Source organism: Pleurodeles waltl, chromosome 1_1 (assembly GCF_031143425.1).
Source record: "Pleurodeles waltl isolate 20211129_DDA chromosome 1_1, aPleWal1.hap1.20221129, whole genome shotgun sequence".
In the NCBI taxonomy this organism is placed as follows: domain Eukaryota; kingdom Metazoa; phylum Chordata; class Amphibia; order Caudata; family Salamandridae; genus Pleurodeles; species Pleurodeles waltl.
In genome coordinates, this window is record NC_090436.1 from 439,877,752 (window position 1) to 439,891,264 (window position 13,513).

At 42.5% G+C, this 13,513-nt stretch overlaps 1 protein-coding gene across 1 annotated transcript in view; it reads left to right on the plus strand.

Moving 5' to 3' along the window:
• Positions 1-13,513, plus strand: part of RAD17 (RAD17 checkpoint clamp loader component) — a 278,159-nt gene that overhangs the window by 225,608 nt on the left and 39,038 nt on the right. The window contains exons 14-15 of the mRNA XM_069224406.1: positions 3,637-3,783; positions 12,878-12,998. Coding sequence (XP_069080507.1) covers positions 3,637-3,783; positions 12,878-12,998 — 268 coding nt within the window. The remainder of the gene's footprint in view (positions 1-3,636; positions 3,784-12,877; positions 12,999-13,513) is intronic.

Below are 13,513 nucleotides of genomic sequence, written 5' to 3' on the forward strand. Positions count from 1 at the left end.
TTAAAAAATGCACACAGAGGGCATCTTACAGAATGCCCCCTGTATTTTACCCAATTGTTCAGTGCAGGACTGACTGGTCTGTGCCAGCCTGCTGCTGAGAGACAAGTTTCTGACCCCATGTGGTGAGGGCCTTTGTGCTTTCTGAGGACAGAAACAAAAGCCTGCTCTGGGTGGAGGTGCTTAACACCTCCCCCTGCAGGAATTGTAACACCTAGCAGTGAGCCTCAAAGGCTCAGGCTTTGAGTCACCCACCAGTCAGGACAGCACCTAAGGTGTCCTGAGCTGAGATGACCCCTGCCTTTAGAAATCCTCCATCTTGATATTGGAGGATTCCCCCAATAGGATTAGGGATGTGCCCCCCTCCCCACAGGGAGGAGGCACAAAGAGGGTGTAGCCACCATCAAGGACAGTAGCTATTGGCTACTGCCCTCCCAGACCTAAACACACCCCTAAATTCAGTATTTAGGGGCACCCCAGAACCTAGGAAACTAGATTCCTGCAACCTGAAGACAAAGAAGGACTGCTGACCTGAAGCCCTGCAGAGAAGATGGAGACACCAACTGCTTTGGCCCCAGCCCTACCGGCCTGTCTCCCCACTTCAAGAAAAACTGCAACAGCGATGCGTCCCCCAGGGTCCAGGGTCCAGCGACCTCCGAAGCCTCAGAGGACTACCCTACATCTAAAAGGACCAAGAACTCCCAAGGACAGCGGCCCTGTTCCAAAGAAACTGCAACTTTGCAACAAAGAAGCAACTTTTAAAGACCACACGTTTCCGTCCGGAAGCGTGAGACTTTCTACTCTGCACCCGACGCCCCCGGCTCGACCTGCGGAAAACCAACACTACAGGGAGGACTCCCCGGTGACTACGAGCCCGTGAGTAGCCAGAGTTGACCCCCCAGAGCCCTCACAGCGACGCCTGCAGAGGGAATCCAGAGGCTCCCCCTGACCGCGACTGCCTGCTTCAAAGAACCCGACGCCTGGGAAACACACTGCACCCGCAGCCCCCAGGACCTGAAGGATCCGACCTCCAGTGCAGGAGCAATGCCCAGGTGGCCCTCTCCCTTGCCCAGGTGGTGGCTACCCCGTGGAGCCCCCCCTTTGCCTGCCTGCATTGCTGAAGAGACCCCCGGGTCTCCCATTGAAACCTATACAAACCCGACGCCTGTATGCACTATGCACCCGGCTGCCCCGTGCCGCTGAGGGTGTACTTTCTGTGCTGACTGGTGTCCCCCCCGGTGCCCTACAAAACCCCCCTGGTCTGCCCTCCGAAGTCGCGTGTACCTACCTGCTGGCAGACTGGAACCGAGGCACCCCTATTTCCATTGAAGCCTATGCGTTTTGGGCACCACTTTGACCTCTGCACCTGACCGGCCCTGAACTGCTGGTGTGGTAACTGGGGTTGCCCTGAACCCCCAACGGTGGGCTACCTTGGACCCAACTTTGAACCCTGTAAGTGCTTTACTTACATGTGAACCTAACAAATACTTACCTCCCCCAGGAACTGTTGATTATTACACTGTGTCCAATTTTAAAATAGCTTATTGCCATTTTTGCCAAAACTGTACATGCTATTGTGATGATGCAAAGTTCCTAGAATACCTCAGTGAAATACCTTTCATTTAAAGTATTGTTTGTAAATCATGAACCTGTGGTTCTTAAAATAAACTAATAAGAGATATTCTTCTATATAAACACATATTGGCCTGGAATTGTCTTCGAGTGTGTGTTCCCCATTTATTGCCTGTGTGTGTACAGCAAATGCTTAACACTGCCCTCTGATAAGCCTACTGCTCGACCACACTACCACAAAATAGAGCAATAGAATTATCTCTTTTTGCCACTATCTTACCTCTAAGTGGAAGCCTTGGACTCTGTGCATGCTATTTCTTACTTTGAAATAGTACATACAGAGCCAACTTCCTACATGCAGCGTCCCATGCCACGAACAGATGTACACTGGGTAAGTGACATTTTCCATATGAGTGCGTTGTTTCCATTACTATAGTTTTATATTGTGACAACAAATGTTGGTATATAATTTGATTTGATGTAATTATATTTCTCTGCAAACTCAATGTCATCTGTTCGCCTGAAAGGCACGTAAAAAAAGTGGTGATAACTGACGTCTGCACGTCGACAAGGGCTTCTTATTGTCTGGATGACGTCATACGGCGTAGCGTGGAGTCGGGCAATTGTGACTTCATTGTCGACGTGCAGAGCTAGAAGAAATTTTCTGTCGAAGCTGGCATGAGAGGGAAAATTCTTGAAGTGAGGAATCCACAGGTAGCTAATGTATCCACCAGAAAAGGCGTTACCGAAGGTAAGTAACTTATTCTTTTTACATATTCAGCATGAGGGACCTGTAGGTGGACAAGCCCGTCAATTGATTCCGATAGCATGCTTTTGGGAAGATAACAATTGCATGCCTGAAAGAGGCATTATTATTGTGATCTGACGTCTAAAATGTTACCTAAGGAATCTGCTTCAGAAAACCCAGTAAGACATAACCGTGAACACAGATGTATTCTGGGAAGGGTCATTCACTCGTGCAGACCTTTTGAGAAAAGTATCTCATAAAGGAGGCCCGCATTTATCAACCTGTTGGGTTTAAGGGTACTTTGTCTAGCCATCATAATATTCCTGTTTCATGTGATTAACATATCTGCACCTGTCAAAGCACATAAACCACAGTGTTTACATACAGCTTAGATACAGAAGTACCTAAGGGAAATATACCTAGTTATGTCAAGAACCGTACAAGTGGGCACTCCGACACACCATATGGTTGTTTGCGGCTGTCCTGCAGTTAAAAGAAGAGGGTTATCTCTGACGTCTGTTCAAAAATCCTATGAGCTGGAGCGGGCGTAGATAAGTAGATTTCATGATCAACTAAGGAGATGCTCCTACAATGAATTGAAAACGTCACCACATTATTTTTATTTATTTATTTATTTATTTTTGATGGTGAAGCATTTTCAGACCGCATGTTGTTTCCCTGGGCTTTCCCTTCATCCTTCTATATTCTCTATTGACAATCCCTGTTTAAGGCATCTGCAATGATTCTTCCTACCAGATAACAGCCAGGTCTCAGGACCTGCTGCAACTGTCAATCATTGAGGAACTTCCATGCAGTGACACGCCCACTTCCCCTTTAAAGGTTTGTAGATTGTTTTGGAGGTGGTTATAATCAGATCAAAATTACACTTACAGGTAAGTAAGTTATTTTTGCTCACCTTACTAGGTCTGGCTTCTTCAACCCCTTCCTACAGATGGTCTTGCGGCCTTCATGCTTGCCAGCCTTTGTAACCATGCCTAAAGTAAAATGAGAGAAAATTAACTCATATAATGAAAACCAGTGGATGTGTTGGAAGTAGAGGGATGTGTTTGGGCCCTGCCTTCTAATTGAATTTACTTGTGATGCAAAAGAGCTCTTCTCTCCCCCAGTACCACAGAAGCAGGGAAAACCATGAGTCTGAAAGAATGTAGCTTTCTGATTACTACAAAGTCACTGTGTAAAATAGCTATACTGTACTTACATTTGGAGGCATTGATTATCAATACAGATGTGTTGTATTCATTTGGCCATGCTTTTGCAATTTAAAAATAAGCATGCTCTTTTCTCAAACTGTGTTTCAGTCTCGATCAACCCTGAATGAATACAGTGCATCAGTGGCCACCAGAGGAGTCATCCATTCGAACAAAGCACGAACTTCTGCACCTGGTCATGGAGGAGTAGGATTTAAACCTTTGCATAAACCACAATGGCTTTTGATCAATAAAAAGGTCAGCATAGGTTTATACCTGATATGCTAAAAGTAATTTAATGTTGTTACGATTAAACATCACTTGAATTTAAATGGTGGATGAAGGTATAAATGCTATTAGAAAGCAGCCGTTTTACAGTCTGTTAACATTTAACTGGCAATGACAGTGCTAGCTTCTTGAACGGAAGAAAAGGAGCTATTGGAAAGATTTACTGCAATTGTTTATTTCCTGGATACACATTGCATTGAATTGGTTTGGTACTGACACCCACTATGAAATATTCTACAGGATTATGCTGATTTTTTTCATCACAGCTTCGCCAATGAAGATGACTTTCTTTATTTTTTATTTCGATCTATTAATGTTCTCCTGGTTTGCTGCTAACAAGCACTGTTCAGATGCACTACTGTGTTTTAACAAATGAATCACTGTTTATTCATCAGGATCTACGTAAGAACAGTACTCCATTAATTTGCCCTTACATCCTGGCTCTCTTCCATTCTCAACTTGTGGGCATCCTTTCCATCATGTGATAGGACCGGAAACCTTTTGTAGAGATTTAAAACTTGGAACTATAGATGTGTGTAACTTTGAATGTGTGCATCTGAAGCGGCAGGCCTGAACCCCTGCACTTTGATGGTTTTTTAGGTCTCGTCTGAGACTGCATGCACCGTCATTTGCAACAATGTATAAAAAAATACCTAAAAGGTTGGCTTAATCCTCACTTTCTTTTCCCAGCATCTCATTGGTCAGCACATCGGCTTCACTTTCTTCTTCTTTTTGCACTTTTCACTTCAGTGGAGCATGGACCAAGTACTGATTTATTGCTCTATTAGTATTATTCTGCAAGGTACTTTTTTCTTTCTTGTTTTTTCCTTTATGCTTTTGCGACCCAAGACAGCTTGACTCATTTACAGTTGTGTTCACTTTTTATAGTGTCTTGACCATGAAGTACTCTAGTGTCTTTTCCCGAGATATAATCAACGGCTCAGGCTTAAAAGAAGGATATTCTTCAGTCTTTACCAGTGACCGAATACTACCCACGATGCTTGTGTAGTTCATTGAAGCTATCCCGGTGGGTTATAATGGTGTACAAAAGACAAGTTACGGTACAAGTTTCATTCAGTACGAATCCAGCAGGCTGTGGAATTCTGTGGTCTAGTTTTGTAGTCACGTGGCCAGCCTTCTGTCTGTGGTAAGTTGTCTATAAACAAGTAGTACGAATTCAGCATTTATATAGTGCTTATAGTCACTGGCCTGCAGCGTCCAAGCACTTTAAATGACTGGTCAGTGGCACACCAGGTCAGTTCATTATGTGCTTAAGCTCTTGCTCCCGTAAATCATATGCAGTGTTTTATCTGCTCTGTGAAATTATTTGACGTCGAGTTTTTCTTGCTCAGCTTGTTTATTGAGCAGTGCTGTGAATGGGTTCATTGCAACATCAAGTAGTAAAAATCCAAATAGTTTTTCTGAATTAAACATGTTATGAGGCCAATGTATTTGTAATGAATCGCAGTGGAAATTATTTGCATGCTGGTCTATAATTAAGTAGGATGGATAGATCAACGAGTTGAATTTCTGTTGCTGAAACATGCAGCAAGTTTGGAAATGGGAAGGCCAATTCAGCCTTTCAAAAGGTGGACGTTGACACCACATGGTTTTTGCAACATTTGAAAATGGCAAAACAGTGGCATAAAGCACTATATAATAAAAAGCTGCAGACCGGATACAACTTTTCGGAAGCTTGAAGAGCTTAGCCAGAACTGGAATTTGCACACTTTCCTTCCTAGAGCGATGAAAATTCTTAAATGTCAAGCAGTATAAAAGTTGAATAGACGGTGAGCAAATAATACATTTCAAAACGCTGAGACTCATAGCGAGCCATCAAAGATTTTGGGGACAAGGAGGCTTTCCATGAATGCAGCACAATGCGGCTGGACATACACTGGATTTATTTGACAAAAAAGAGACATGATGAGGATTACCTTTTGCCATTGTTGCAGGTCCTTTTAGGACATGGAAGCCTAGCTCTGATCTTATGGAACATGAGTCTGGGTTGATAAGACCACCATGTTTACAAATAAACTTCCTATTTTCTAGCATCACTATCAAATTATCAAAAAATTGATCTAGGTGGCAGAACAAGTGGGGATCAGCAAAAGATGTTAAGACGTGCCTGACCCTTCACATATGATTATTGAGTTTAAAGTATTGTTTTCAGTGAAGAGAAAGTGCCTCAAATCGAATTCTGAAAATTTCCCAAAATATTATTCACCCTGATAATGTGATCTGTCCTCCCCTTATGATGAAAAAACGTAAACCATGGAGTTATTTAAACCATCAGGGACACCATGATGGGCCACCAAAAAGCCTCCTTTCTGTCCCCCCCTGCACACTTGGATAACATGCATTCTTTTTAACATAACAATCAGGGCTGCAGATTTTCAAAGTACTGTAAAATAGTAACTGGGGGCACTCAGTGTAGTAATTGAGGCAGCTGCAATTTGCAGTGCTGCAAAGCTTGCACCCTCCAGCAGTAAGCATATTCAGAGTGCAATAAATGCTCCACACATTTGTTCCTCAAAAGATGCTGTAACTGAAGCCTTCTTGGCTCTTTAATGCACCCTAGGAAATCTGCGAATCCAGCTGTTACAGAATTTAGATTTTTGTGGCTCCCTTTCACAGGGCTTGCAGCTGCCTCTACTGCAGAGATCACAATAGGAAAGATCATCCAATAATGAAAACACGCAGAGGAGATGCTGTGCTTTCAGAGCAAGCCAGGATATGAAAATCGCCATTTCAAGTGCTATCTTGCATATATCTCATATAGTGCTTTATATCGGTTGTTTTGTCTACTCTCAACCACTTAATCTTTTTAAGACCTCTTAATCACCTTCTGGACGACCAGACTAAACGAACAACATTCACACCTCTGCAGCAGATTGAGTCCCACCAATTAGAACACACTGAGGTCATTTCAGTGCAATGTCCCGCTTAGTCAGCCCCGCCTGGTGCCCTAGTGCTCTGACAGGACTATAAGGTTACACGTAGCACTACAAATCACCCAAATAAACAGTTTGGGGACTAAACTAAAAGGCCTTCCTACGCTAGAGCTGTTGACCTTGTCAATGTAGTGTTTAATCATGCTGTACAGCAGCGCGGCTGCTGTGCAACATGGCTGAAATTAAAGGGGAAAGCACCATGATGTGGCCAACACTCACCGCTGAACACTGACTTTCTTTAATTTCAGCCATGCTGCACAGTAGCTGCACTGCTTTACAACATGGCTAAAAGGCATCTACATAGCCAATACCTCTCACATAGGCAAGGCCTATTGGCTTTGCTAATTTTTGTTTCATTTATTGGTTTGTATCACAGTTTGCTTTTGTTAAATGAGCAAATTCATAGACGAACCTAGCATTGGAATTTTGGATCATCTTTCTCATGCTCTTTTTTCCTACATCTCCTTGTTTAGATCTGGTAGCTTACGCCACAATACTTTGAAATTAAAATGTGCATGGTGTCATTGGCTGTTGGCACCAGCTGAATGACATAACTACTGTGTTTTGTGGGAAAGGAAGAGTCATTTTGTCCATGCATGTCTTGCATTCCAAACATGGTTGTATCAATGCCAAAAAGAAGGTACACATTAACTCTCACAACTGGTATCAAGCGTTTTGGTGCGGTAGAGAGTCATCTCCATGGAACGCTCTCTTTCCCCTATGTAGATCACCCTTACTGGCCATATGACCATGGTGTTAGTAAACCCTGGAAGATAAAGGCACCTGGTTGCAAAATCATCTGCCCTTAATACTGGACAACTTGCCCCAAAAAGAACCTAGTTGTCGTTGTCTATGAGAAGGTTCTTGAACATCCACCAGCAGAGAATACTTTGTGATCACGAACCACCTGCCCTGGAGTTTCAGTTGCACTTTGAGTTGATCCCAGAAGCTTTGTAGACTCACTCCACCAGGTGAGGTACTGCCTTGGTATCTATTCACCAGGTAAGATATGCTGTGTCCATCAGAAGAACAAGACATCACAGGGACATAGGTAATAGTCTTTCTAGTTGATACTTTATCTCACTGCAGGTTCCTCATCGACCCTCCCACCTCCTTTTTGTGAACTGGACTCTTTTTTTTCCATCTAGAAGGTCCCAATTTATGAACTGTGCTCACTGGTTATGCTAAGGGGCTTTGGGTCTAAGAGCACAGACAGCCTAGAAAGCAACTGACGTAAGCACATATTGATGCTGTCTATATGCAGCTTCTCTTGTTGCTTTTGGAACTACATTGGTTCGAAGCCGCAGAACGTCAGCTATTGCACGCAGTAGAACTGCTTCTAAAGTTTCTCGATCCAATCTGGTGCCTGGAGAATATTCACAAGGTGAGGAATCTGCTGTCAGATAGAGTATCCACCAGAATGATTGTTACTGACTATCAGGTGTTCATCACATCTCAAGGTGTTAACTTAAAACTTCTAATGTATTTTCTATTACATTCTAACATTTGAACAACTGTTTCTGTTGGGTTTCAAACCCATAAAGATATTTGTTGAATAACCCAATCATTTATGCACCAAAACAATTTATTTTTATCTAATTGAATTAAAAGAAATACAACTCAATGGTCGTTTACATCAGTGGTTAAATTGTAACTTGCACCCTTAAACTGCGGAAGCTTTCCCCAACCATTCACTCCTCCTCCTAACATCCCATCATACCCCCACACCTCCTAACACTGTGCTGAGCCTTTTTTTGATGTTTGTGGCAGTTTGAAACAGTCATATCTTCTTCTACAAATGTATCCAGTCAAAACATGTGTACTTTTTTTCCCCCCGCATGTGGATTCTAAAAGGGACTAGAGTTTATAGATTCTCTTGGAACTAAGAAATTAGACAAAATGTTGTCAAATCTTTGTTCGTATTTTTTCCTGAAAAATAGGGGAAAAGTGATGTTTAAGAAAGTGTATATTTCCATAAAAATGACAACAATAAAAGGCTTGCTTGTTAAGATTACCCTCTCCCAGCTTTCCTGAACAGAGTTGCTAAAAACATTTCTAAACACATTGTTTTACAATTTTCCAAGTGACAGTTGAATCTTCCTAATTTTGCTATATTTTGTGGTTTCTATCTGCGTGCAGGTTGTGATGCAAACCGGTGTGAAACTCGTGGGTGAATCTGGAAACAATACATTTCTGAAAAGTAGATAATATTTTGAATTCAGCTAGAGGTACTTTGTGTAGCTCACACATGGTTTTTCCAAATAAACTAATTGTTGTAATAAAAAAATATTGAAATTAAGACTGAAACAAATTAGCATTTGTTTTGTTTAACTTTTTTGCTGTGAGGGCCGATTTCTAAAAGTAATATATCGCTGCGTCCTTCAGACTCTTCTTATCCCAGGGATACACAGGGTTTGTTGGTTGTCCAAAAACACGCAATACCCAGAACCAACACCAGAGCTGCGGTTCATAATCATATGTCAGTGTACTGACCATGCATCCATTCATATGGTAAAACCTAATGAAAGAAAAGTAGGCATGCAGGAAGCCTATATTTTTTTTAATGTGCCTGGATAATGAGTTGAGGAATAGTGGTTATTTTTACAACTCCAAATATGGGGTTTCCCATAATAGCTTGTGCGTCAGAACGTATTCTGCAAAACGTATTCTTTCTTGCACACTGCCTTACATTGGAAGCCAAAAATTCAGTTGATAATAACAAATGTTGTTCTCTTCTGTGTTCCCACACTGATTCCAGTAACAGCAGTATCTCACTTTTGTGGCTGGGCCTATCATCCCTGACAGGAAAGGCCGTAAAACATAACAAGGAAACATCAATATTTTACCTTTCAAATTCACCCATTCTGGTGATGTGCATAGCTGCAGTGTTGTGGCTCAGCCAGGAGTCACCCAGGGACACTACCAAACCCAGACATTTTTCAAAAACTAGGTACCCGAGGAGCTCATGTGGTGTGACTTACATGGATCCACTATGTTTTCATACCCAAAATGTCTTACAAACATCAAAGTTTGGCTAAACTCAGATATTTTGCTTGAAATCCAGCACTATTTGCTACCAAGAATGCCCTCTCAAATATCAAAGCTTGGAAAAAACACAGATTTTCCTCACATTTCTGTGAGGGAAAGTTCCAAAAACTGAGTATTCACAAAATTCCTATAACCCATCCTTCCCACATCCCTCCTGATAAAAATGGATCTCAGCTGTGGGTGAGTCTATCACCCACTACAGGAATGGGTCAGAATTCAGTGTCAGTGCATGAGCAGTTATGTCTCTGTGATTTCTACTTCGATTACTAGATATTGCAGGTGAACAGGGAAGCCATGTTAAGGTATGTACTGGGCACTGGTCATTATGAGTTACCCAGCTACATAATTGCTTCACTGAAACCTATGGTGTTTGGTATCAAACATCTCATCTAAATAAATCCGTATTGCTGCCACTAATGGATTTATTATGACATCCACCCAGAAGGCATTTCAGTGGTGCCCCCTGAAAACCTACTAGTCCTCGAGCGTGCAGACTGATTGTTATCACCCAGCCTGCTGCCACAGATGAGTTTCTGACACCCTGGATGTGAGAGCCCCTGATCTCGGAGGCCAGAAACAAGGTCTGCTCAGGAGGAAGGTGTTCTCACCTCCTCCAGTGAGATGGCTAAAGAATCTGCATACCAAGGCCAGGGACTTCAAAGTCCCTGCCTCCTCTTATATGCGAGCCTGCTTCCCCCATACCTGGGAGATGCCACCCCCTGTCCTAAGGCCCATTTAGCACCAGAACAGGCGGGAAATTAGATATATGCAAGTTGGTGTGTTGCCCCTGAGGTGGGCTGCCTGATGTGCTGCACGAAGGAAGGGTTTCACCATCTTGATTTTGGTGGAATTAGGAATTCTGGGACACTAGGAGTGGGTTATGCCCACTCCGCACAGGAAGTGTTCATATATGGGGTGTAGTCACCCCAGGGGTAAGTAGCCCTTTGGCTACTACTCTACACCCCCCTTAACGACCCTAAATTCAGTATTTAGGTGGCCCCCTGACACCAGGACTTCAAATTAGTCTAACTGAAGTAGAAGGAGGACAAAGAAGAGCTGCCCAAAGCAAGAACCGAGGACCAGCCTGGACTTTCAGCGCCAAACCCTGCCTAGGTGCTCCTGTCCCAACTATTGCCCAGACCCAATTCGTCCTGCAGACGTCTACCTCCCAAAAGCCTTGGAGGGCTGCCAGCACTTCGTAAACCCGCCAGCATCTCCCTTGGATTGGAGGAGCCACTTACCTGCAGGCACCCACTGCGGTATCCGGTCCACCGATCTGCTGGCCACTAGGTCCACTGACACAGCAGCCAACCAGGAGGAGGTCACCATGCTCCAGGACGACAGACCTGTCTCCCCACGAAGTTTGGAGACACCAAGCCCACCAGGTGTCGCCCTACACCAATATCCTGGGTACTGGAGCAGTTGTAAGCACTAAGGCTTGTTTGTGACTGAGCCAGACACCACACCTCAAAAATAGGACCTGCACCCGTCAGATGATGGAATCGATAAAGCCTCCCATGAGAGTGGCCCGACTGTCTGTTTTTCTTCCCCCTCTGCAGGTCTAACACAGCACTGTGAGTGCCCTTGATGCACAGGACCAGCTGACCAAAACCCTCTGCACCCAAGTGCCCTGCCTAAGGTCCAAGACTATAGACTGTGCCTCTTTGCTCCCAGGACCCTCACAAATTGAGCCCCCCGTTCGGAGCTCCTAGACTTGTCCCCAAGTCCCCCTCTGCAGCCTGTTTCTAGGTGGCCCCTCTCTTCACCAACCATGCAGTGCGCAAGGCATCCATCACATCTGCACCTGGACTCCCCAGGGCAGGTAAAGCCGAACTGCTGGTGTTTCTTGAGACCTTGCACCCCTAGTACTTTAAGACCTAAAAGGGACCCCTGAGATACCCGCAAGTACCCGTATACAGTATATGTGTCTTCTCCGTTGAAAAGCATAACTGGGTAAGAGCACATTTGTGTGTAATACTTACCTCACTATGCAAAGACACATCTCAATCAGTACTGAACCTAATCTGAAGATTTTTGGTGTCTAAAACTAATATAAGAAGTGTTGTAATTTTTTTAACTTGGTCTTGAATTTCTTCTTGAGTGTGTCTCATTTATTGGCTCAGTATGTTCAACAAATGCTTAGCACTACCCTCTGATAGGCCTTAACTGCTTTCCCACACTACCACAAAAGAGTGTATTCAGGGATATTATTTTAATCTCTCTCAACCAATAACAGTCACCTGTACTATTTACATAGATAGGCTTCTTCCTACACAAACCTTTTTAGGGAAGCATTGAGCTATGCCCAGTAGATTATTTTGAAATGGATAGAATATACTAGATCTGTGTAACTGTAATGGAAATTGTATCTAGTAGGAAATGAGATATGTTACTGTGTTACGGAACTTCTTACGTTACTGAGAATACACACATTTACATGATTTATATTTACATGTGTTACTGCAGCCTTGATAATGTCGCCTTTTCAATGTAATGTGACAGCCGTGAAACTATGAAGAAGTCTACAGTGATGCACATGTGATGTTTGAAATTGTAAAAATTACCTTTTTGAAGAATTGATGCGATACCACGGTGTTTGCTGTATGTTTCAGCTTTAAAATTGAACACGTCCTGTGGGCATGATAGAAGAGACTGGCATTCCCTTGAAATCGGTTTGGGAGCAATGTTATCTGAATTGCTCTGGGCCTTAAATTGTTATTTTTTAATCTGAATAAGGTACACAATTTTGGTTTAACAACCAAGTTGTTTTTCTGTGTATCCTAAACAAAATTCACATATTTATGAACACAATTGGTTTGAAAGCTAGAAAATTCTACCACAGTTTGAATTTGCCTTGAAAAGGATTGATTTGTATTAACATTTGCCAGTTGAATTTTATGTGGAAGTGAATATGTTATGATATTGCTTGATGTTTCAATTCACTCACCCCACTTTTTGAAAATTAGGGAATTTCAGGATCTATTTATACCATTTTAATTGAAAAGAAAAGCAATTCTAAAATATATATTTTTTCTCTTTTTCTTGTTGATTGTCCTGTTTAGTATCGAGAGAATTGTCTTGCTGCAAAGTCTCTTTTCTCAAGTTTCTGTATGCCACCTTTGTGCCTTCAAACCCAGCTACTGCCATATCTTGCCATGCTAACCAACCCAATGAGAAATCAAGGTATAGTAGACCTATTTTCTGTTTTAATTATGGTAAATCATGACTGACCCAGGGATTCAAACTTTGATAATGCTAGTGGCAATGAAGACACCAGTGTTTTCTGTGGAAACTAAACATCAAGTTTGCATGAGTAAGATTTTGGATTGCTACATCATGTTGTATGTTTCTTTGGTGCATGTTTCAGCACATTGTTTGCGCTTAAGATAGCCCTTCGTGAATACAAACGTATTTTTTGTGATTCTTCAATATTTGTTGCCAAGGACACTCAAATAATAACTAGAGCAAGTTCAGAGCTCTGACAAATATGTAAACATTTGCAAAGCCATTTTCAGATTTCTTCTGGAAAAAGAGATAAAACCTACAGGAACTACTAGGGAAAAGATAAATGTTTAATGAACCACTGCTAAAGAGGGGAATCTTAAAACAAATTGCACTCGCTAAATTAATTTGCAACATTCATTATTAGAAAACAATCTGGTTGAATATGTAGGCTACAATTTGTGAGTAGTGATGTT